This window comes from Lathyrus oleraceus, chromosome 1 (genome assembly GCF_024323335.1).
Source record: "Lathyrus oleraceus cultivar Zhongwan6 chromosome 1, CAAS_Psat_ZW6_1.0, whole genome shotgun sequence".
Lineage (NCBI taxonomy): Eukaryota > Viridiplantae > Streptophyta > Magnoliopsida > Fabales > Fabaceae > Lathyrus > Lathyrus oleraceus.
Window position 1 is genome coordinate 142,518,481 of NC_066579.1, and position 27,478 is coordinate 142,545,958.

Sequence of the window (27,478 nt, forward strand, 5' to 3'; positions counted from 1 at the left end):
TCAATTTAATCGTTTGTTTTTAGTTTTATCTTTTCTCCTACCTTCTGAAGAATAAAGCATCGACATTAACACTAACGCTCTTATTCTCATTTTCTGAAAGGTAACTATCTCGATTTCATATATCATTTCATATATAATATATCTATTTCTATAGAATCTTTGAGAAAGACTTTTCTTCGTAAGAAAAGACTTATTATCTTTGGGATCTGATACTACACCGCTGCTCAAAACCTTAGGGGATCAACTTTATTACATAAGTTGATTTCTAATCTATCATCATATAAGTAAGCAGTTCTTGTTGTATCGGCCAAAAACCTTGTTAATTGATCTTTACGGTGCTTCCTCTATCAATTAGATCTTTTATCCATAGAAAAAAGTATCTAGGCATATATATTCTATTTCTTCATATTTTTACTTCTATGAAGTTTCTTTCATACAGCTCATAAAAATCGTTGTTTCGAACGATATCTATGTAGAAAGCCTATTTCTATTTTTTTGTCTAGTATTTATTACTATTAGTGGAGGTTCTTTTCTTTTTTCTTTCTATAGTGGAGATAGTCGCACGTAATGACAGATCACGGCCATATTGTTAAAAGCTTGAGGTAAGAAAGGGTTTCGTTCGAGTGCCCGAAAATAGTATTCCAAAGCTTTTGTATGTTCTCCGTTACTTGTGTGGATAAGGCCTATGTTATAAAGTATATAACTTAGATCATAGGGATCAATTTCCAGTCGCATAGCCTCATAATAATTCTGTAAAGCTTCCGCATAATTTCCTTCCGATTGAGCCGACATCCGTTACGGTCGTCACTCGGTTCAAAGAATCTCCGTTCCAGAACCGTACGTGAGATTGTCATCTCATACGGCTCCTCCTTTATATGGATAATGATGAACATCCATGGAATCAAAAAAGATTGCAATATTCTCATTATCAACTGAGCGGGACTAGTGTTTTTACACGAAATCTCTAGCCAACCTTTCTCTAAAGGATCTTTTATTAACATTTAGTAAGTTATTACCTAGAAGTGAATTAAAATTTCAAGCAGAAAGACATAAGAAATAGATAGGCCTCTACTCTTAATAGAAATAGACAATTTCGCTCTCCAATACATATTATTATACAATTCATTCAGAGAGTTGTCTGCATAGCACATATAACCACATCTCCGGCGTATCAAAAACTTAATCCACCTATCAAAGATATCATCTCACAATTTCACCAAACATTTTAGTACCTTAGCGGAACATAATTAAACATTATTAACCAAACTTTTCATTAACTTTCAAGTTGAACAACTAAATAAATTATTTTCTTAATTGTATCGGGATGATAGATAGTACAAAAGAAAATGATGTATTTAGTCTTATTAAAAAAAATATTAACTAGTGGCTTAATAATATTCTCAAATATATCAACAACTCTTGTGTCTCCTAGTGAACCGTGGTCCCCAAGAAGCTCACAAGAAAACATAGAGAGCCTACATGGTGTTTTCTAAGTTGTGGAACAACACTTGAAGCACTCTTATCATACTCCATAACTCTATAAAAACCACACGTTTTAATTTATACAACACATAAATTAGAACCACAAACAACTATATTCTCCAAGATTTCAAACATTTCAAATTATTGAAGATGAAAATTGGAGAAATATGGTCAAACCTAGGATCAATCATGGCTAGCATAATGTTTGTCTATGCCATGTTTGATAAATTCTTCCCACCTCCAATCCGTAGATATTTTCGAAAATACACAAACAAACTCACAAGCCTCATGTACCCTTACATCCAAATAAAATTCCATGAATTATCTGGTGATCATCTTAAACGTAGCAAAACCTACACAGTCATCCAAACATATCTCAGCGCGAACTCGTCGCAACGAGCTAAAAGACTTAAAGCCGAAGTTATCAAAGATAGCCAAAATCCATTAGTCCTATCCATGGATGATAACCAAGAAATCACAGATGAGTTCAACGGAATCAAAGTTTGGTGGTCTGCAAATCACACCACTCCAAAAACACCGTCGTTTTCGTTTCACCCTACTTCAGATGAGAAAAGATTCTTAACATTAACGTTTCACGAAAGAAATCGCGATGTTATAACTACCTCGTACATTCAACATGTGTTGGAAGAAGGAAAGGCCATTACAAGAAAGAATAGGCAGTTAAAGCTTTACACCAACAGTCCAAGCAAGGATTGGATGAGGTATATGAGTACAAAGTGGAGTCATACAACTTTTGAGCATCCGGCAAGTTTTGAAACACTTGCTATGGAGCCGGAGAAGAAAGAGGAGATCATAAATGATCTTCTCAAGTTCAAAGAAGGGAAAGAGTACTATACTAAAGTTGGAAAGGCTTGGAAGCGTGGTTATTTACTTTTCGGTCCTCCGGGGACTGGAAAATCTACGATGATATCCGCTATTGCTAATTTCATGAATTATGATGTTTATGATCTTGAGTTAACAATCGTTAAGGATAACAATGAGTTGAAAAGGCTCTTAATTGAGACGTCGAGCAAGTCAATTATAGTGATCGAAGATATTGATTGTTCTTTGGATCTTACTGGCCAAAGGAAGATGAAGAAAGAGATAGACGATGATGAAAATGATGAAAAAAAGAAACTTATGAGTAAAGCTAAAGGAGAAGAGAAAAATGAAAGTAAGTTAACTCTTTCGGGTTTGTTGAATTTTATAGATGGAATTTGGTCGGCGTGTGGAAGGGAGAGGATCATAATTTTTACGACGAATTTTGTTGATAAACTTGATCCTGCTCTCATTAGGAGGGGAAGGATGGATAAGCACATAGAAATGTCATATTGTAGCTATGAAGCTTTCAAGGTTCTTGCAAGGAATTACTTAGATGTTGAGTCTCATGATGAGTTGTTTCCTGTTATTGAAAAGTTGTTGGGAGAGACTATTATGACACCTGCTGATGTTGCTGAGAATTTGATGCCAAAGTCTATTACTGAAGATTTAGAAACTTGTTTGAAGAAATTGATTCAGTCTCTTGAGGAAGCAAAGAAAAAGTTAGAGGAGGAGGAAGCAAAGAAAAAAGTTGAGGAGGAGGAAGCAAGACTTAAGGAAGAGAAAGATAAACAAGAATTTGCTCAAGAGGAAAAAAATGTGAAGGCTGATGAACATTCTAAGGAAAATGCTAAGGAGAATGGTTTTGTCCATTAACTTGGTTTAGATTAATTTCAGTATTATTAATTATGTTTAGGAACTTTTTAGTAAAAACTTAGTTGTGTATTATGATATTTGTATTAGTTGCTATTGAATAAACGACTGTGAGGTCATCATGTTTAGTTTTTCCGCATGTTTAGGGAGTTTCGTATGAATTGTCTAGCACAGGTTGGGGGCACATTACATAGAAGGTTTAGTCCCGTATCAATTGTATTAGTTTGGATTTGTTTGGAATGGGTTTTAGATCCGAATATTAGCATACATAAATTAAGTATTTAATTTATTATAATAAATAATATATTTTATGACGAAATTTTCATTTCGGTTAAAGAAAATATGAGGTGAAATGACCCGAAATGCGTCATTTTGTTATTTTATTATTTTTATTTTTAAAAGATTCATATTTTTTTTTGGTTTTGTATAAAACCAAAAGGTTATATAGATTTGGGTTTGAGTTTCAATTCACAGCTCATACAAATTTGTGTTTTATTTATAATCAAAATTTCACCTTTATTTTGTAAATCATCTTATACATTGATTCTTTAGAAAACCGACATAATAAGTTGATTAATATTATATTTAAATAAATTAAACGCAGTTTCTACTTTGGCTGATTCTCTCGATTTTTTTTTGAAAATCGAGATGTTAATTCTATTATTATTTTACTCTTTCATTAGAATGTTAAGTTTCATTCCTTCACTTTTTATACCCTGGAACATTCAAGAGGTTGTTTGCTAATGTAAGAGTTTCTGAAGAGAGTAGTGAATCAAAGACAATTAAATGGATGTCACATATGCCTAAGTTTAATGTAATAACCTGGAATTTCAAGTTGGAGAAAAGGTCAACAAAGAATGACGCGTGGAAAGAATGCTAAGTGTTAACATTTAAGTACCAGTTTCGAAAAGTCAAATACGTCGACTAGAGCGCCTTGACTAGCATGTTGGACATGGTTTGGAAGAGTCTCTGAAAGAGATATTGAATATGGTTTGGAAGAATCTCAAAAGCAGATCTAACTAATCACTCGACACCATGTTGAGGTCAAAGCTTTCGACAAACATCAAAACCTTGGAAGATTTTGGAGACTTGAAATGTTATCTCAGCACTGGTTTTTCACAAAACTATATTCGCCAAGTAGACAGTTATATGCTTGGAGCAGTTACGAATTTGGGATAATGGTTTTTCCAATAGTTTGCAAGTTCTGACAACGTGCAGTGCTTCAGAAGACTAAGCTACATGTTCTTAAATACGTGTCTATTTTCTAAGAATAAGTTGTCAGAGAAGATTATCTTTAGTTTAGTATAAATAGCAGGTTTATACATTGTAATCAAGGTCGTAAAATTCATATACTTCTCTATAGAACTGGAGTATCTGAGTCAAAAAACAAACAATTTGTGAGTAATATGTATGAGCGTGCATCCCTATATTTCATTTACTGCATTTTTTTAATGATATTTACTGGAGTTTTCACTGATTTTAATTCAAACTTTTGCGTCATTAAATTTTGTCTTAACTTTGTCTGTGTACAGACATTCATAGTCACTTCACACACATACACTTTCTTGTACATGTGTTTTGAACATATTTCTTCAGAGATTTTTCAAGTTAATCTCACAAACTAATTAAACTCATGATTTTTCTCTAAAAACACTTGTGAACAGATTGACACGCATGGTGGAACCTTTTCTTCAAAGTTTTGACTTTTACAAGAAGTTGTTGCATTATTTTGTTACTTATGTTTTACATGAAATATTTTCAATGTCTGGAAGTTTATGGGTTTGAGGAGTGGTAGAACTTTGACTGAAATAATTCCTCCAAAAAGTACTTCCCACTCTCGAAATGATATTCATAACACAGAACCACCAGTCACATTGACTGTTGGTACTACATGGACATCAAACCCTGTCGAACTCACATGCCCAATCCTGACCCCAACAATGACTCCCACGCCATTATCAGGAGTGGTAGTTTTGTTGCCACCAATAGTGAATATCCCAACTACCCCCAGGGATACTTTAGCGGTGGTAGGGGACCCTACACTCCCTTATGTCCCAAGTTTTACACTACCTCTAGTCACTAGGGATTACCCATATGGCATGCCAACCACCATGATGGTATGCTTGCAAAGTCACGCTTTGAAATTTGCAGACAATGTTGCGATGATAGCGTCACCCCTAAATCCACATTTGGCATCAGAATCTGCCATAAGCAACTCTGGTCGAATGACATAACCACAAGGAGGATTTGGATATGTTCCTCCAGGATTTCCAACCTTAACTACAATTTCTATTGTATCCATGAGGCAATAAATAGATGAAAGTAACCACGAGATGGTGAACCTGTTATCGCAACAAATAAGTATTGTGTTTCATCCATTAATCCAGAACAAAACCCAAAGTTACTAGCAGTTTGCCCAACAGATGGATATAATTGCTATTTTTTTGGGCGCCACCAACTTCAGTTGTGCCATTACCTAATAATCAAGTGCGTTTTGAACAACCTCCATTGAGGGTAGTCGAAGGAAGCCAAGCCCAAAATGGTCCAGAGGTAGTTATGGTGCAAAGAGACCAGGATGCCGACTAAGTACTTAGGAACGTCCAACAAAATAACTTCGGGGGAGGGATAACATAACTAACGTGGTCGAACAGATTTTAACCCAAAATGGCCTTAACGTTGGCCTTCATAGGCCCAATTATGTATTCCCATTGTCGGAATATGTGCGACATATCAAACTCTCAAGGTATGGGAAGTTCCCAAATCCATCAAATTTATTGGTGACACTAATGAGTCCACAGTTGAGCATGTTGCCATGTATCATACCGAGGATGGTGATATAGCCATAAATGAAAATTTGAAACTGAAATACTTCCCAATTTTTTTGATTGGAAATGTCTTTATGTTGTTCACCATATTGCCTCTATATTTCATATTTAATTGGAGTCAACTACAAAGGGAGTTCCATGAGCGGTCTTATATGGGCCAATCTAAGATTATCCTTAAGGTATTGGCAAGTATGAGGCGAGAGGTGGGTGAAACCATAGATGATTAGCGAAATAGGTTTAAGATAATGAAATAAAGGTGCTTCACCCAGGTACCTGAGCATGAGTTAATCGAATTGGTTGTTCGGGGGTCTTGATTATTGCATTAGGAAAAAAGCTAGACATCAAATACTTAAGAGATATGACCCAATTAAGAGATATGGCCCAATTAAGAGATAGAGTTTGATAGGTCGAACGTCGGAAAGCTGAAAAGGCAGGGTTGAGTAATTATCATAAAAAATTGAAATTAGCCTACGTTGAAGTAGATGAAATAGAAAATTTGTCTGACATAGACAATGATTTTGTCGAGGAAAAGTGAGTTCAATGTGGCAGAATTATACGTTTGATGTAACTAAATATGACGAAATTTTTTATCTTTTAGTCTTTGATGGCCAAATCGTAATACATAAAAGGCTTAAGATTCCACCATTAGAGCAAAGAAGGAAAAAGGGTTTTTGTAAATTTCATAACTGCCTAGGTCATAAAACTTATAAATGGGTTGTTTTCAAGGACCTAGTTCAAAACGCATTGAAAGACAGGAGGCTGAAATTCACAGACAAGCAAAAGCCTCGACTGGAGGAAGAGATTGATCCCAAAGTTGAAGAGGCTCTTCTGGTCGAGCATGTTGATGTATTGATGGTTGATATCACTGATGATAAAAAGTAGGTTAAATCCAGTTAGGAAGAGCAGATGAAGGTAGTTTTTCCTAAAGTCGAGGAAGAACTTCTTGATTTTCTGAATATGTGCAAACTGAAGGATTTTGAGTTCGTGCTCTACCCACGTTGCAGTTTTATTTTTGATAAGGATGCTTCAAAGGATTTGGAAAAAACTAGCCCTTATCAGTCAAAGAAAGGTGGTTGACAAGACCAACAGAGATAGTTTTTCTTCAACAAGAGTGGAGTGCCTCAAAAAACCAAGAGACCCAAGAAATATGTCCCTCCTTCCAATGTTCCTCCTAAGGATTGGGTTGGACCTTGTAATACCCCAAAATTTACCTTTTTCTTTCTGGAAGCATGGGATTATGTTTTACATTTCATTGGCATCATACTAGGTCATACTCATTGCATACTGCATTAGTGACATGGAAATCAAGTTTTGACTAATCACTCCTTAACAGAAGGAGCCCACACAAAGCAAGATTGAGAATTGGACTTCATTTTCTAAATATACAAGTCTCAAAGATCCTCAGGGGGATCCAGGTATCTTATTATGGTCTTCAGTTCATCATTGAAGAATTCAGAGCTATCAGAGTGTTCATCTGAATTTAATCAAGAAATTAGGGTTTCATGGCTACCTGCAACAGGAAATGTTTGGTTGGAAGTAGAGGAGCTCATCCATGTCATGATTAGAGAGGCATCTTGGCCTAGGAAGATCCACAATTATCTCAGAAAGATCCATTGGCAATTAGTGCAATCAGTTCCCGATCAATTTTGCCCTAAAATTAGGGTTTGGTATAAAATCAGTTTATTTCTGATTCTTTGGGTGAAAATCTTTTCCATGGCCCTCCATATGTCCACAAGGGTCTACATATAAAAAATCAGCTCTTTATTTGAGCCAGAAGTGCTTCAGTTGATCACTGGAATCGGGAATCAGACAGTTTGGGAAATGTCAATTGTGGGGCTAGAAAAGTCAACTCCTGACTTTTTGAGAGTGGAATCTCAAAATTCATGCCTAGGGGATCCTACATGTGAAATTTGATCAAGGTTGGATCATGGATTCATCATTTAATCAGGAATTGGAAAAATTACTTAATTTGGAAATGGTTGACTTTCCATTTAGGGCAAGTTTTCATGATTGTAGCACTCACTTTAAGCCCATTTTCCATCAAGATTAAAGCTCCATTTGAAAATGTCTCCAACATGAAAGTTGTTCCTCTTGTTCCAAGATTTCTAGATATATAAAGTTTGCTCCATTGGGATTAAAATTGAGAAAGTTATGCTTAGTCAAAGTGAGACATTTTTTTAGGACACTTAGAAAAATTTCTAAGTCCAAAAATCTTCAAAGTTTGTCAAGACTTCTTGGCCAGTTTTCTTGCACTTCAAGGCATCATTTGAAAATGTATTCTTCACAATAATTTTACCTTTACATGTCCTCTTTCACCTCCTTTTGGAATCATATCATTTGGATCTATGGTTTGAGAGATACATTCACCTAAAGTTGGCATCATGACTTGATTTTCTAGGCAGATTTTAGGCCAAGTTGGCCCAACCAGTTTTGCATGATGAAACATGAACTTGAGGGCCATTTTTCACATTCTTCCATTCATCATTTCAACTTGTGATCAACATGAAATATGATAAGCTCCATGATATCGAAGAGTTTAGTTTGCCATTTCCTATTGAAGAACCTTTGTATCCACCAATTCTTGAGCAGTCAACAATGGTGAGCCGAGAGGAGTATGACAAATTGAAGAATGCCATGGAGGAGCTTCAAATTGAAAACTCGGAGTTGCGTGTGAAATTTCAAGATTGTATGCATCTATACCATGAGGCAGAATATCAAAAGGGGGAAGCCGTCAGATTGCAAGAGGAAGCAGAAAAGAAATTAGCTGTGGAGGTAAACCACTTCAGGAAAACTGATGAAGCCTTGGGGTCATCCAGTTCTGAGTTGAGGCGAGTCAAGCAGCAGTTAACAGATGTCCGTGGTAAGCTAGCTGGGTGGCAAGAACAATGGGATGCATTTTCAGCTTCTCGGAAGGCGAAAGAGGAGGAGATGGTGGCCGAATTGACTGATCAGATGGAGAAGTTGAAGACTCTGCTGAAAGAGAAGACCAATGAGCTTCTGTATGCCCGTTCAACCAATGGTTACATGACAGATCAACTCGACAAGGCTCAAGAACAGGTTGAAGAACTCAAAGTGTTGGCGGGTTTGAAGAAAGCTAGACTTGAAGAGGTATTCGGGGAGGATGATGGGGATTATTACATAGATGCAGCTCCAGTGGAAGAGGTTAAAGCAGGTGCCTTTATTTCGTCCTTCAAGCAGGCACAGGCCTTGGTAAATTCAGGTGTTGCTCCCGGTTGGGGATGTCTGTTGGATGTACCTATGAAGGAAGACAAAGTTTGGGATTGGGTATCAGCCAACTTTGACTTCTACAACTTCAACGCCTCAGACTCGTCAGGGGCCGATTACTTTCTCCAGTGCTGGCATCATTTAGTGCGGCCATGTCTCTGCAATCAACAAAGAAGATGAGGATAGTGATTACGACATTGACAACTGGGTGCGTCCAAGGGTCCCGGGTGAAGTTCTCCGCAACTGGTCTTCTGAAGAGATTATCCAAGTCACTCTTCTTGAAGAGTAATTTTCTTTGTTTATTCATGCATATCCAAGTCTTACGGTCTGTCCAGGGCGTAATGACTCATTGTAGGGCTCATCTATATGGATACCTGCATTTTTTATCATAAATAAAGGATGTCTTTTTGCATTCAAATATTTTGTTCACTGTCTTTCTATTTTTGCAGTTTTCAAAAATAAAATAAAAATCAAAAAAATATATTTGGCAATGTTTTATTTAGTTTTCACTCCTTGTTCACACTCATAAGCACATACCATCACTCATGCAGATGCACGTCACCGGATCCTATCGATAACAATTCTGCTATGGCTCGTTTCGACTTTGAAAATCCAATCTTTCAAGCTGAAGAAGAGGGTGATGAAGACTGTGAACTCCCTGAAGAATTTGCCAGGTTGTTAAAACAAGAGGAAAGGGTCATTCAACCGCATCAAGAGTCTATTGAAGTGATTAATCTCGGCACCGAGGACGCCAAGAGAGAAATCAAGATAGGGGTTGCTTTGGAAGATAAGGTGAAGAAGGGGCTGATTGAATTGTTGCAAGAGTATGTTGACATTTTTGCTTGGTCTTATCAGGACATGCCAGGGCTTGACACAGACATTGTGGTACACCGTTTGCCTCTCAAAGAGAATTGTCCTCCGGTCAAGCAGAAGCTCAGAAGAACAAGACCAGAGATGGCTGTCAAGATAAAGGAAGAAGTGCAAAAATAGTTGGATGCAGGGTTTCTAGCGGTTATAAACTATCCGCCATGGGTTGCAAATATCGTTCCAGTGCCTAAGAAGGATGGAAAGGTACGGATATGTGTTGACTACCGGGATCTGAACATAGCTAGTCCTAAAGATGATTTCCCATTACCTTACATCGACGTTTTGGTGGATAACACGGCTCAGTTCTCGGTATTCTCCTTCATGGATGGCTTTTCTGGCTATAATCAAATTAAGATGGCACCAGAAGACATGGAGAAGACAACTTTCATAACCTCATGGGGCACCTTCTGTTACAAGGTGATGCCGTTTGGTCTGAAAAATGTCGGGGCAACATATCAACGGGCTATGGTAACTCTTTTCCATGATATGATTCATCATGAAATCGAGGTTTATGTTGATGATATGATTGCCAAATCTCAGACGGAAGAAGAACATTTGGTGAATTTTCAGAAGTTGTTTGAGCGTTTGAGGAAATTCAAGCTAAGGCTTAATCCGAACAAATGTACTTTCGGGGTGAGATCTGGAAAGTTGTTGGGTTTTATTGTTAGTGAAAAAGGGATTGAGGTGGATCCTGCCAAAGTGAAAGCAATACAAGAAATGTCTGAGCCAAGAACAGAAAAACAAGTCCGTGGTTTCTTAGGAAGGTTGAACTACATTGCAAGGTTCATCTCTCACCTAACAGCCACGTGTGAGCCAATATTCAAATTGTTAAGAAAAGATTAGGCTATCAGGTGAAATGATGATTGCCAAAAGGCTTTCAAAAAGATAAAAGAGTATTTGCAGAATCCTCCTTTCCTTCTGCCTCCAGTCCCAGGGAGACCGCTGATTATGTATTTGACAGTAATTAATAATTCCATGGGTTGTGTTCTCGGTCAACACGACGAGAGAGGTAGGAAAGAGCATGCCATCTACTACCTGTGTAAAAAATTCACAGATTGCGAGTCGAGATACTCAATGCTTGAAAAGACATGTTGTGCACGTGCATGGGCTGCTAAGCGATTGAGACAATACATGCTGACTCACACAACCTTACTGATCTCCAAGATGGATCTATTCAAGTATATATTTGAGAAGCCAGCTCTCACCGGAAGGGTTGCTCGTTGGCAAATGGTACTGACAGAGTACGACATCCAGTATACATCCCAGAAAGCCATCAAAGGAAGTATTCTGTCAGACTATCTTGCTCAGCAGCCGATTGTCGCATCCGCGAAAAACAACCGGCGGGCTAAAACAAAAAACACAAACAGAGCCGCCACTGCGCGTTATTTATCCCAAGATAGGGAAAGGAAACGCTCAGAGAAAACCTGGAAAAAGCATGGTCTCGCGACCAAAGAGAAAGGGTAAGGGAGTCGGTTACGCAAGGGGAAGGTATTAGCACCCCTCACGTCCGTCGTACTCGACGGGATCCACGTTCTAAAAGAAAGAAAAGGTTGCTAAAACATCACACACACACACAAGGAACACAGGTGGGGTTAAGAGGAAGAGGGCTCGCTAGGATATCGCATCCTATGCCTACGTATCTCGTCTGGAACGAGAATCAGAGCTGTCGTAGTTCGGCTCACGCACGCCAAACAAGCAAACACAAACACAGGCAAACATGGAGCCTGAATGCCAATCACTGGACTTACATCAGCATCCGAACCAAAACACACACAAGAAGGCAAACGTGGAGCCCGACCGCCAATCACTGGACTTACATCGGCATCCGAACCAAACACACAATCAGGATACGGACAGCCAATCGCTGGGCTTACATCCATATCCTGACACACAAGAGGATTAACAAGCAAACACACACAAAAAGAAAAAAAAGTGCCCGGAGAGACCTCGCACGGTCTCCTGCCTACGTACCTCATCTGGTATGAGGATCAGGGCGACGTAGTTCCCCTGAAAGGGAAAGAAATTCTAGCCAGAAACCAAGGGAAGACACACTACCAGGGAGCTGTACTCGAGCCTAGTGTTATCATGCATCATTGCCCTATGTTATGGTTTCTACCTACTTGCACAACAACAAGCTAATCCTATCCAGGAAAACAAGCATGCAAGCATCAATCACAATAAAATAAACATTTCAAACAAATATTCACAAAGCACACACTATATCCAGTCAGAAGTGAGGCTCAAACAAAGGGTTCGACTGCCGAAGCAAGTCATCTGTACAGAGGTAGTATTAGCTCTTAACCTTGCCATTGAGAGGCTAAGGTGAAGCTGATGAGAGGTGAGTGAAGATTAGACTTCACAGCTCTTATCCTTGATCAGGGAGAGTTTCAGACAAAGGAGCGTGGGTCCAGAATGAAGGGACCCTTCTACGCTCAAGACTCTGACACAACTGTACAAAGTACAAGATCTTGGGTTTGTGTCCCAATGCATCAACACAGTGGTGTGAGCAGAGGGACGACTCAACAGAATAGCGGGGGATAGATTGCATATCCCTTGGGTTCCGCCAATTGCCTCATAGAGGTCTTTACCTGCTTGGCACAAAAGTAAACAATCACAAACATCGCCTCTTAAGGAGGACTTCAGACAGTTGTCTGGCTAAATAACAAGCCAGGTCTTCCAGACTACATGAAGACAAGAGAGTCTACCTCAACTGGTTTATACAACCAAGCAGCAGCAAGCAAGTTCTTAAAGAACTGTAAGCGACTAAATGTACCTGAAATCAATCAAGTATCATCAGTACTCAGACAAACCAACAATAAACAGCAAAAGTCAATCTATACAGACAACACAAGTTAATGCACATAAGTGCAAGCCATGAGCTCAAACTCAAGCATCAAACCCTACAACACAAAGTCAATGTTAGTCAAAAACACTTCATAAGTCAACTCAAATTGACTTGAAGCAATCTCCTTAAGCATTGTGCATTTCATCCTGAAAAGTCAAACCAAACATGAGAAACTAGACCACTAGGCCAAGCCTAGGGTCCAAAGGGGATAAAAAATTCTAAACAGCAAGTGAAATTCAACCAAAATCACATTCAAACAAATTAAAAGAAAATTCAATTGGTCCCATGCTCATATCATTCACCATTATCATTTCATGCACAATTTAACACAAACTAGGCAATTTGCAACTCCAAAAGACCAAACAGAACTATCTCACTCAAAAGCATATCAAATCAATTCAATTAATTCCACAAAAATTCACACCTAAACAGGACACATTCAATGTATAGCATGTCAATTTTCAGCTCAATTGGACAAAAGAAAGTAGGTCAATGAAAATCAAGAAGTTCAGACAATTTCAAACAAGCCAACACAAGGCATCCAAACAAGCATTAACTTCCAAAAATCATAAATCAGTGACAACAATTAAGAAATGAATGGGATCAAAACCACAATGACCTATAACGTGTCTACAATCCACATGTCAAATTTCATCTTCATCCAATACACTATGAGAATTTCACAAATGAATTACCAACATGTGTCATACAATGTCACCAAATGACCACACAGGAAAGAAAATTATCAATCAATTAGAAAATGCAATCAACAATTCCAGAAAAATTCTCATGTAATCTTGACATATCAATGATCATCCACACAAAAGTTCAGCTCAAATCAACATCCCTAAGCATTTTACATAAAATCATGAAGTTGACCTAGCTTGGTGTGACACAAATTGTCACACCTCTAATCAAAAAAGCATATCTCAATAACCAAGTATCCAAAAATCACAAACTATACATGAAAATCACCATCAACATGTCCAAAACAAGCACAAAAATTTTCATGAATTTCTTTGCAAGCATCATCATTTCATGAAGGATTTGGCAAAACATACATAAATGTGACACATACAATCAAACCTTAGGCCAATTAAATTTCCACACGTGCAAAAAATCCACAAAAATCACAATTAAATTCTACACATCATCATGAAAACAATGCAAAAAGTCTCACTCAATTTGGATGAGAAATGAATCCTCTATGAATTTTTGAAGTTCATGTAACAAAATTGAAAAACAAAAGAAAAAGAAAAATGAAATAAGGATTAATTAAATACAGAAATGGCAAACTTGTAATTCTGTGCCACTAACCCTAAACGACACCGTTCCAATTACATTGCATGGCGCGCTTCTATTGGCTAAGCCTGGCGGTAAACACTAATTTGAACAAGGCAAGGGCAATTGTGGATCAAACGCACTATTGTTCATCGTTCTTCATCAAAAATGTCCAGATTTTTCCAGAAAATGAAGAACATCGAATCTTCATCAAAATCAACAAATGTATAACCATTGGAACCGTCCTTCAACAAGGATTCAAGATATGCAACTGAAATTTCCTAATTCTAACCATGGCGAAGGGATCGAGCAAATTAAGTTATGAACACAAACATTCAAATCGTGATATCTCTCTCCATAGTTAACCAATTCAAAAACAAGCATAGCACGATGATCTACGATGAATGAACTACAAAACGCATATGACAATTCAAGAAATGGTGAGATTCGAATTTACACCTTGTGGATATGGCAACTGTTGTTCTTGATGCTTTCGCGCGCAATTTTCCAAAACAGATAGAGGTTGATGTATAGGAAGATGAATGCAACTCGTGCCTTAGCTCAAAGATGCTTCAATTGGAAGAACTAGCCAAATGCCATGGTTGTGCACATTATGAACAGTTGCAATCCTTGAGGTTTCTTGCACTAATTCACCAAAACAGTTGTAGATCAAGCCTTGTGGAGAATGAATTCCAAAAGAATCGTGCAAATTGATTGAGATTTGATGGAGAAAAGTTGAAAAATGCTTGAAGAATTTTGAGAGGTTTTTGAGAAAATGGAGGGAAAAGTGGTTACAGCTCTTGAGAATTGTGATTGTGATTAACATTCTGTTATGATTATCCTCAAATACCATCTCCTTAATCATCCTCTTAATCACAATTACCAAATTTTTGCTTAATTAGTGTGTCGCATTACGCGAAAAACCGGCGGGAAAACAAGAACAACAGAGCCGCCACCGTGCATTATTTATCCCAAAAGAGGGAAAGGAAGCGCTCAGAGTAAACCTGGAAAAAGCATGCTCTCGCGACCAAAGAGAATGGGATCGGGAGTCGGTTATGCGAAGGGAAGGTATTAGCACCCCTACGCATCCGTCGTACTCGACGGGATCCACGCACAATAGGAGGGAGAATGGTTGCTAAAACACTGCTCACACACACACACCGGCTGAAAGAGACACAAGAAAACAAACAAGACCGACTCGGCAGGATATCGCATCCTGGGCCTACTTAGTCTATCAGACAGAGACATCAGAGTCGGAGTAGTTCGGACAGGGGAAACGACACATGCTCGCTAGGATGCCGCATCCTATGCATACGTATCTCCTTTGGACGAAGGAGAATCAGAGCATTCGTAGCTCGGCTAACACGCACACAAACAAATGCAGGCAAAGGCAAACGTGGAGCATGAATGCCAATCACTGGGCTTACATCAGCATCCGAACCAAAACACACACAAGAAGGCAAACGTGGAGCCTGAATGCCAATCACTGGACTTACATCAGCATCCGAACCAAAAACACGCACTAACACTGGAACCCGAATGCCACTCGATGGACTTACATCAGCTTCCAAGCACACAACAACACAAAACAAAGACACAGGCGGAAGAAAGGTCTCGATTGCAACTAGGGCAAGAGAAAAGAATTAGTGTTAGTTGTTAGTCAAACTCGACAAGACATCGCATCTCGTGCCTACGTATCTCATCTGGACACGAGAATCAGAGTTGCCGTAGTTCGGCTAAACTATCCCTGTTGGTTTGTGTTTTTTAAGTGGACGACGTCACTACGCAATCTACCTGATGCTCGACCTTTGGAGACTTACTCACCTGTAGTAGAAGGAGTTGACGTATCCTTAAGAGGGGATAATGTTTGTTTGTGTTTTAGGAAAGCTCAAGCAAGAAAGGAAGTCCTATACGAAGGAACCGTGCTACCTTAATTGTCATGCAAACGAGACTACGCGGAGTCTAGCAAACCTAGGGGATACAATCACATCACACAAACACATACAACATAAAGTAAACACACCAACAAGGGGCTCAAACATCAGGGCTAGGCTTTAGTCGAGGGGTCATATCAACCTCAACAAACAAGCCTCTGTATCAGGGGTAAGGTTAGCTCTTAACCTTGCCATTGAGGGGCTAAGGTGAAGCTGATGAAGGGTGAGTGAAGATGAGACTTCACAGCTCTTATCCCTGGTCAGGGAGAGCTTCAGACAAAGGAGCGTGGGTTCAGAATGGAGGGACCCTTCTACGCTCAAAGACTCTGACTCGATTGTGCAACAGCACAAGATCTTGGGTTTGTGTCCCAATGCATCAACACACAGCCGTGTGAGCAGGGGGACGACTCAACAGAATAGTGGGGGATAGATTGCATATCCCTTTGATCCACCAATTGCCTCATAGAGGTCTTTACCTGCTTGGCACAAATGTAAACAACCACAAACATCGCCTCTTAAGGAGGACTTCAGACAGTTGCCTGGCCAAGTAACAGGCCAGGTCTTCCAGACTACATGGAGAATAGAAGTCCTACCTCAAGTGGTTAAAAAACCAAGCAGCAGCAAGCAAGTTCTTAAAGAACTGTAAGCGACTAAATGTACCTGAAATCAATCAAGTATCATCAGTACTCGGACAAACCAACAATAAACAGCAAAAGTCAATCTATACAGACAACACAAGTTAATGCACATAAGTGCAAGCTATAAGCTCAAGCTCAAGCATCAATCCCTACAAAACAAAGACATGTTAGTGGACAACATCAAACAAATTCAATTTTTGCAACTTGCATTTATCTCCTTTAAGCTTTTTGCCTTTCAACCTGAAAATCCACACCAAATGTGAGAAACTAGACCACTAGGCCAAGCCTAGGGTCCAAAAGGGAGAAAAAATTCTAAACAGCAAGGTATTCTCAACCAAAATCAAATTCTCACAAATAGAAAGCAAATGCCATTGATCCCATACTCATATCATTCACCAATATCATTTCATGACCAAAACAAGTCAAACTAGGTCAAATGCAACATCAAAAGTCCAAACAGAATAACTTCAATCAAAAGCATACCAAAACAATTCCAAAAATCCTCAAATAATTCACACCTAAACAGGACATATTAAAGGTATAGCATGTCAATTTTCAGCTCAATTGGACAAAAGGAACTAGGTCAATGAAAATTAAGAAGTCCAGACACAATTATTCAAGCCAATTCATAGCATCAACACAAGCATTCACTTCAAAAATTCATAAATCAATGAAATCAATTAAGAAATGAATGGGACCAAAACAGGGATGTCCTACAATGTGTCTATAACCAGCATACCAAATTTCACATTCATCCAAAACCATATGAGAATTTCACACAAGATTAACAAACATGTGTCACACAAGGTTGCATAATGAACCAACAGAGAAGAAAAATATCAATCAAATTGAAAATGCCATAGAAAAATCCAGAAAAATTCACATAACATCTCAACATATCAATGATCGTCCATGCAAAATTTCAATCCAATCCAGCAATCATAGGCCAGGCAAAAGAATTCATGAATTTGACCTAGCTAGGTGTGACACAAATTGTCACACCTAGATTCAAAAAATCATATCTCACTCCTCAGGTATTCAAAAATCACAAACTTTATATGTAAATCACCATCAACATGTCTAGAATGAGCTCAAAAAATTCCAGGAATTTCTTTTAATGTATGAGCATTTCACGATGAAAATGGCAAAACATGTAAAAAATACACACAAGTCAAAGATCCCTAAGCCAGGTCAACATTTCACCATGCACAACTTTTGAAACCATGCCTATAAAAAACTAGAGGGAATTTGGGAGCTATCAAAAAAATCCTCACTATTTTTGGACTTGTAAATATTTTTTTATGAATTTTCTAAGATCAAATGAATTATGTAATATTTATTTAAGTGTTTTATTAAATTAAATGAAATCAGTGGCATTTCTGTAATTATCCACTGCCTGGACCAAAACGCCGCGTTCTACTAATTGGCGTGTCACGCTGTGAGTGGCTGGAAACGGAGGGAAACTACTTTTCAAATTGGCAACGCGTTTCAACGGATCAAACGCACAAAAAAATCCAGAAAATCTTCATCATCAACATCATTTTTCCAGAAACGCCATGAACATCAAGAACATCGAAACTCCATGAAAATCATCATGCGAATATCCGTTGGAAAGGTCTGAGTGAGAGGATCACGAATATATGGATGATTTTAACTAATTCTTCCTAAATCTCCTGGATCGAGCATTTTAGGTTTTGTCATCAAAACTAAAATTCACAATAACTCGACCTATGTTTCATCATTTCAAAAACCAATTGCAGCATGATCATCTATGTTAAACAGTCTACAAAACGCATATGAACATTTAAAGAATGGAGAGATTCGAAATTTTGGCACCTTGCAATGGCAGTGTTGAATCTGGAGGTGTTTGCTCGTGTGGATCTAAAACAGATGAAGAAGAATGATAGGTGAGTTGACTGGAACGCTTAGCCTAGCTCGAATTTGCTTCTAGTGGAAGAAATCTTCGAATGCCATTGATGCACCAAAGATGGACAGTTGCGAATTGTGAGGATTTGAATGTTGCTTTTCCAAAACAGATCAAGAAGAAGATGAATGGAGATGGCAGCAAAAGGAATCACACGATTTGGTGAAGAATTGGAAGAGTTTGATCCAATTTTGTTCTTGTGTGTTCTTGAGAATTTTGGAGAATTTGGAGGGAAAAGTGGTTGAATCTTTGTGAATTGATTTTTTTGATCAGAAGTTTGTTATGATTAGGATTAAGTACTTCCCACTAATCAAGCTCTAAATCACCAATTAGCAAAATGACATGTAATTAGCAAAATTCCACTTTTCTTAAGCAAGGGCAAAATGGTCTTTTCACTCAAGCCCTGTGACAGCTCATTGACAGCTCACACACTCCCAAAATGACATGTGTGATGTGTTGCAACTTGTCCCATGGTCATTGGTTGTGTAATTTGGATTTCCACTATGCCATGGTAAATTGTATACTTTTCAAGTGCATTTCAAAAGTGAGTTGTTCAAATATGGCACCTTAACATGTTATAACCATCCAAACTATTTTCAAATTGCATTTGTGAGGTGTTGCAAAAATCCCCATTCCAAAATTCTCATTATTTCTCAAGTTGGACCATTTTGCCCCTGTCTTTTTTAACTGTACACTTGAAAATTGACTTTTTGCATTGACCATTTTTGATGAATTCCAATTATGCACCATGAAAGTACATGTCAAATGGAGTTTGTACATAAAAAGATCACTCAATTTGGACACTCCATGTGGAAGTTATGCCACTTTGATTATGGGCATTTTTGGAAAACGAATGGACCATATCTTGCTAACCACACATGGGAATTTCAAGTTCTTGGACTTTTTGGAATGGTGAGATCAAGATCTTCAACTTTCATGTTGGACAAAATTCCATTTGAAGCTTGTATGATGAAGTTATTTTGAGGAGAAAAAGTTTCCATTTTGGGCAGCTGAAATTACAGGTCACCTGCCATTTTAGGAAACTTCTTGTCTGACCTCCAAATCTTCAACCTTGGTCTTTGATATGTCAAATGAGACTTATATGGACATGAATGAAGCCTTTCAAACCATCTCCCACCTTCAAATCCATAAAATCGGGCACGGTTGACCACAGTTGACCACAGTTGACTTTCTATGATTCCAGCTGAAATTCAGCTTGACTGATGACTTCTGAGCATCCAATCTTTGGCCAAATCACCTCACAATGATCCTTAGACCATATGAATTTGATAAATCAACCATAGGGCTTTGTCTCAATGAAAATGGCACTTGCTTGCTTGATTGACTAATTCTCCTGATCAGTTTGACCCAATTGGTCAGCTGAGCTTGCACTTGGGCAAATGGACAATGCAATGTTATGCAGTGGCCTATGTTATGTTAATAACCTAATATGAAATGAATGTAAAAAATGATAGGGTGCAAATTTGAGGTGCTACAGCTGCCCCTATTCAATCAACTGGGAACCCGAATGGATGAGAGCAACGACTGTCAGACTTTCAGGGTAAACAGGGATTGAATACCAAGAACCGTAGAAATTTGCACACTGCTGGGAATTTTTCTTGTTGTTTTTGTTGTTTTTTTTTCCAGAGGTACAAGCACATCCAAACATCGACACACGATGAATGGGAACAGAAGTCATCTCAACTAGATGCCAACGGACAACTAGGAAAAACTCAACGTTTACCAAGACCAACGGAGAGGTAAATCAACTCTACTGGGGATAACCAGGAAAGGATACAACCATACGTCAGCGGACGCAATGGGAAAAACTCAACGTTTACCAAAACCAACGGAGAGGTAGCCAATCATTAATGAATGAATGGAAAGAGAGATACAACCATACGTCAGCGGACGTAATGGGAAAAACTCAACGTTTACCAAAACCAACGGAGAGGTAGAAAACTCAACCAGACGTCATAGGACGAAAGGGAGACTCAACGTTTATCGACACCAACGGAGAAGGAGAAAACTCAACCAGACGTCATAGGACGAAAGGGAGACTCAACGTTTATCGACACCAACGGAGAAGGAGGAAACTCAACCAGACGTCATAGGACGAAAGGGAGACTCAACGTTTATCGACACCAAATAGGACGTCTACTGGGGATTCTGGCTGGGAAATCAACCAGACATTAATGAATGACTGGGAATAGGGTATACAATCAGACGTCATCGGACGAATGAGAAAAACACAACGTTTATCGAAACCAACGGGGAGGTAAATCCACTTGGGGAAGGGTACAACTAGACGTCATAGGACGAATAGGAAAAACTCGACGTTTATCGACACCAACGGAGAGGAGGAATATTCTGAGGGGAATCATCTGGTATTACCAAATGATCTGCGGGGAATAAGCAACTAGACGTCATCGGACGCATAGGAAAAACTCGACGTTTATCGACACCAACGGAGAGGAGGTTCAACTGGGGAAGACCCTGTGGGGAAAGATATCAACTATACGCCAACGGACGCATAGGAAAAACTCGACGTTTATCCACACCAACGGAGAGGAGGAAATTTTCACTAGGGAAGGAAGACGACGTTACGAACATCGAAAGATGATGTTTACCGACACCAAAAGCAGACCAGACACTACGCATGACTGGGAAAGCACCGAAAGATGATGTTTACCGACACCAAAGAAACAACACACGCGGGTGCTGACAGGATACTGACATCTACACAATGACAGGGCAAGGCTACACACTTGCAGGGGATCTCACTGGGGAACAAGGTCACGACAGTGAGCAAACAGGAAGGAACACCACGGATACCGGGTCGTAGGTATGAAACGGGTGACCGACCAAAGCGTGAATTGGCTTGTGTTCCAAAACACTCAACATCCTGAAGAGGGCTAGAAAAGCAGTCTTGTTAAAGGATGGACATTCGATTCCACAGGGAATACGAATCTTACTCTGCTGGAGAAAGCAATCAAAAGACTGACCAGAGAGCGCATGAGACATATTATCTATTGCCATCAAAACATAGATAATATACTCGCATGGAAGATTATCCATAACCGGGTTGAGGGTTGTTAAATGGATAGATCGACCGACAAGAAAGGCATCGGGGTACCAGACTAGGTATGCAAAAGATGACCAATCAAAAAAGGATAAAGTTGCTTACTCGGAGCAAATATCCGAAAGGAAGGGGAAGACCCACTAGGGACAATACTGCTTGATCAAGGCAAGTATCCAGAGGGGACAAGAATATCAATACCGCAAATCGGATACTGATAACTGCAAAGAGGGGATTACATCTACCGGTTAGCAGGCAGAAAACCACGGGAACAGAAACCGTCATCAACTAGGATGAGCACAGAGGGTTAACTCCACCAAGGGGAGAACGTGGGATTTTACAACTACCAGCTTGTAGGTAGAAAACCACAAAGATAGGACTTACAACTACCGGGTTGTAGGTAGAGGCCAACAAACAGAATGAACCACAAAGGTTACCTCTGCTAGGGGATGAAAGTGGGATTTTACAACTACCAGGAGTAGGTAGAAAACCACAAAGATAGGACTTACAACTACCGGGTTGTAGGTAGAGGCCAACAAAATTCCGCTGAGGATAAGATGAATGAGTGCCGGTTGGTGAGCAACTATTCATTTATGCCCCAGGGAAGTACAAGAAACAGTCAACGGGAAGCCCATTCAGGATCGATCCAAAAAGGCAGATTGAATCAGGACACATCCTAATGAGGAAAGAACTCAATAGGGAAAACCCATCCCGTGAGGGAGGGAACGGAAACAACCGTCATCCACGAGGGTATATCTCAGTGGGGAGCGCAGAAGGAAATGGTAGACACTTTCTGCTTAAGGGGTAGACTCTACATGGAGAGATCAGACACACCCACACCTGCTAGGGGAATAACACTGCTGGGGATATGCGCTCGACTAAGAAGTCGCCTGCTGAGAAAACACCAACCTCTCAACCATGCTGGGGAACCCAACTCTGAAGCCGATCCAATGGCGCAATGCTAAACTCTTTCCAACAACCCACTCTCGGTTGGTCACCACTACCTAGGGCTAATGGACATGTTTGCAATGTTGATGCATGAGTTTTTTTTTTGTTTTACACAATGCCCCATGATCATGGAAATGCTATGCACTAATGATGCACTATGCTATGCTTATCTAAATGATGGATGCATAAACACACGTCTCCTCCAGAGACAACACCGGGGAGCTCCAAGAACTGTGCTGAGGATCTCCTTACCACGTCAATTTCCTCCCTGCTGGGGAAAGACAAACCTTGCTGGGGATGAACTTCATCGAACCCGGACTGCTTGGCGATTACCCTGCTAGGGGAGGCAACCCATGCTTATCTCTACCAGGGATAATTTTCGCCGAACCCGATCCGCTTGGGGACCTCGCTGAGGGAAAACCATCAACACAAACTCTGTTGGGAAGACAGCTTCAGACTTGGGAAACAGTCACGACTCCGCTGGGGATATGGTAACCTTCAGGCATGCTGAGGAGGCACCGATCTCGAACCTGCTAGGGAGATGACACTCTCAAACCCATTGGGGAAATACAGCCTATCGGACACGGGCCGCCCTTCGATTCGTCGAACACTGGTGTTCACCATCCTACTACAGTGTTGACTTTCCACTTTTGAGAACTCCCAGGCTCATCTGGACTTTTCTGATTCATCCCACGAAGATCGAATTCCTGGGATTCATACAAACTTTCCAGTCCTTAGACTTTGAAGAGTCTTCTTGGTTAACTTTCCAGGATCGTCGTCGTAATCCTTCACCGTCCTTTCACTGTTCGTCTATCCCTTGCCCCTGGTTGGACTCTGTGGGGATTTCTTTTTTTTCCGGAAGGTTCCATATCACTATTTGCCAGCGAATGAAGATATCTACCGGTACCTGCACAAGAGATTGTTAGATAAAAGCGTGCCCCAGGCCTGCCCCACGTTTCAACATCTTGGTCACTCAAACTTCCGAATAAGATTTCCAGATTTCAATCTTATAAGCATGTATCGGAAGGGACCTCTATGTTTCAAAATGCAAATATTCTTATCAAAATAAACGGATGTTTTCGTAATCAAAGCGGTAATGAAAACAAAAACAAAACTATTTGACTGAATACGCATTTTATTGACTGAAAAAAAGACAGCTCAAAACTGAGCAACACACAGGAAGCAAACCCTGGAAAGAGGTGATTGCGCACAAAAGGAAAAATCTATCCTAATGGCAATGTGAAACTGTGATCTCATCGGGTTCCAACTCGGTTACACCCCATATGTCCTCAAGACTTTCCTCACTCTCGGCCTTCTGAACCAGACGCTTCCGATCGATCTCTGTCGGAGGTTAGCCGAGATGTCTTAACCAAAGCACAAACGATCATGCTAGACGCAGTTGTTCGTTTCAATCCCTCTTTTGCCTGGACCGCCCTTTCAGGTTTCAGTCCACCGGGATACCCTTTTTTCCCAAGTCGCCCTTGTGGGGTTTTCGACTTGTCGGGTGTACAGTTATTTTTTTTTATTCTCCCTAACTTTTGCCCGAACCTTTCTCTCTCTCTTTTTTTTTTTTTTGGTTCGCCGGGATGCCCTTTTTTGCCTGGACTCTTTTATTCTTTTTGTCCAGCGGGTCTCTTTTTACGAAGTGTTTTCTAACTGCGTCCGCATCCGCAGGGGATGGAAAATCCTCGCCACTCATGGTCGTCAGGAACCAGGCTCTATCAGAGAAACCCCTTTTGACCACGAATGGACATTCATAACTGTTTATCCACTTGCCCCACGATCGTTTTGAGGAGGAAGGATCCTTTTCAACACCACATCTCTTCCATGCTACCCACGAGGTCGCACTTCTCGGTTAACAACACGCTTCATTTACTGGGTACAACTGCCCCATGATAAGTAACCGTCAGCCCTTTTCTCAGTCAGGTTCAACACGTTATACCGAGTCCTCATCCACTCGCCCTTTTTCAAACTTCTCATCCATCCGAACTCTCCATGATGAGATCTAGCCTCTAGCAGGCAATATCACTTCCATCTCATACTGAATGAGGAAGGTGTTGCCCCAGTAGATGTACGTATCGAAGTACGACACTCAGGATACCAACTTCGTACTCAGCCACCATCGTTGGCGCTTTCAACTGTTATCGGGGAAGCACTAGCCCAATCACTTTAAACTCTCCCCATCAGACATCAGAATCCGTTCAGATTCAGGGTCGGGCCCCTCCTCCGGGATCGGTCACTCTCAATCTTTCGATTTGAGTACCTCGAGATGTCCTCATCAGGGACTTCAAACTTCCTTGGTTGAGAATCATCGATGGGTTGTTGGGCAAGATAGCCATACAATACCCTCCTCTTGATTGCTTTCTGGGAGGCATACTGAATATCGGATTCAGTCGACACCATTTGCCCTCTCGCAACCCGTCCGTTCAACGCTATCTCCTCAAGCACATACTTGATCAGATCCATTTTGGACATCCACAAAGTGGTATGAACCAGCATACACTGTCTCAGTCGGCGAGCAGCCTATGCCAAAGTACATCAAGTTTTCTCGAACAGTGAGTGTATTGTTTCACAGTCGATAACTTTTTGCTTAGGTAAATTGCATGCTCTTTTCGACAAGACTCGTCATGCTGACACAATACACCTCATAGACCCCTTGAGGGCTGTCAAGTACCAGATTAACAGTTGTTTCTTCCAAGGAAGGTATCAGAATCAGAGGTTCCTGCTACTTATTTTCCTTTCCATGCCCCTTGGCAGTCACCATTCCACCTGACCATTTGATTTCTTTTCTCTCTTTTTTTTTGTTTGTTTTTGGTTCAGGCGTTTCTTGCACTGTTCTTTTTTTTGCAGGATCGACCTCGATTCCTCTTATCCGCTCATAATAAGCCTCGGCAGCTTACCGGACAGCACTCCATAAGTGCACTGATTCGAACTCAACGGTATGAGTTATCTCTACCTGTCAAACCACTGGATCAAGTCCACCGGATGCCCCTCTTCTACTTGGGACTTTGTCATCATGTCATCAACATGGCATTCGCTTTCACGATGAGTCATATCATGAAACAAAGTCACCGTAGCCCTTTGATCCGTGGCACCGGCCTTCTTCTTCACTAGAGGATAGTCTTCTCTCGATGGTAGCTCGTGCCCCGCAACATGGGTGTTCCACCCTGGTGTATCTTGACGCAACCAGGTGAAGATATCAACCTGCTCTTTCAACAGGTCTACCATTATGTTCTTGACTTGCCTCTGAAGCGGCCTCAACTTCCATTTCCCCTCTGACCTCGGCGGTACTTGGGATTACAGTCTTGACTTGCTCCTCGTGTGGTTGAATCACCTTCTCCTCTTGTTTCAACAACCTAGCTAATTCCAGCAGATCACTATCTTCTTCGCCTTTTTCTTCGGCATGATAGATCGGAGTGTCGAAGTCATACAGAGGTGTAACCAAATTGTTATCGATGAGCTCAGGAGAATAATCACTTTTGTGGTTGGAACAAGACAAGTTCAAAAGAAAAACGAAAAACATTGCCATTTTTATTTTTTTAAACTGCAAAAAATGAAAAACAGGGAACACCGCTTTTAATCACAAAAACATCCATTTATTACTGATGCAAAATGTTGCAAAATGAAACACATGAGGTGGCCCTTACAATGGACCAGTACGTTTCGGGCAAAACGTATGGCTTTCATGCAAACAAAATTAAAACACAGAAATACTACACTTCCGGATGAGCGACAGTGATGCTTTTGGAGGCCTTCCAATCGCCTGGTACGCACGACTTTATCCACAGCTCTAGCTCGCGATCGCGGTCGATCTCTTCACTCACTGAACAAGCATGATCAGAATTCAGCATTCCTGCACTGACAAAGATGTACGGTGGACGACGTCCTCTGTTTGGTCTAGACGATTCCTGATCTGGATAACCAATCCCGAACATGTCTGCCTTCACCACTATGTCAATGATTCTACCCCAACCTCGGGCCTCCTTGTTCTTCACCACCTCTAGAGCTTGTTTATAGGAAGAAATGGACAGCTTTTTCTCTTTCCCAATAACAACAGCATTCTCTACCTTGATGGTTTCAATTGCTTGACTGGGTGTTTCAACTTTTTCACTATCCATTTCTGCTTCCATCATCTTCTGGGTCGTGTCTCTCGTCAATGCACACCCCTCTGTGGTGACAGTCGCACAACAATTATCAACAACAGGGAAAGCTCCATCCTGTACCAGAGGTTTTGGGACCACCGCCATTGGAACCTTTAACTGATCTTCCTCAGTCACCTCTATCCCTCTCTTGGTTTTCTTCACCATCTTGACTTTCACAGGACCCTTCCTGGGTGAGGGGTTGACATCCCCATCCATGATCTGTGCCAAGCTGATGATCTTGGAGTCCACCATGTCCTGGACGACATGCTTGAAAGCCCTACAACCCTCAACACTGTGCCCGGGTGCCTCAGAATGGAACTCGCACCTGGCATTCTCATCATAGTGTGCAGGCCTCTTCTGTTGTGCTATGGGAATCAAAATCCTTGGCCGGACTAACCCCAAATCCCTCAATCTCCTGAACAAAAGGGTGTAGGTCACAGGTGGTTCCTCGAACTGACGCTCCTCCTTTTTCTTCTTCACCTGGCTCCTAGCTCTCGGTGCCTTCTGTTGAGGTGGTAGTTGTTGCGGTGGTACAAGTGGATTACCAACAGGAGCGGTTACAGCAGCAGCATAAGGATGATAACGATCCTTACTGC

At 40.4% G+C, this 27,478-nt stretch overlaps 1 protein-coding gene across 1 annotated transcript; it reads left to right on the forward strand.

Moving 5' to 3' along the window:
- Positions 1 to 1,393: 1,393 nt before the first annotated feature.
- Positions 1,394 to 3,313, forward strand: LOC127122584 (AAA-ATPase ASD, mitochondrial). Its single transcript, XM_051052896.1, has one exon. The coding sequence runs from the start codon at positions 1,633 to 1,635 to the stop codon at positions 3,175 to 3,177; it is 1,545 nt and encodes a 514-aa protein (XP_050908853.1). The 5' UTR covers positions 1,394 to 1,632; the 3' UTR covers positions 3,178 to 3,313.
- The last annotated feature ends 24,165 nt before the right edge of the window (positions 3,314 to 27,478 follow it).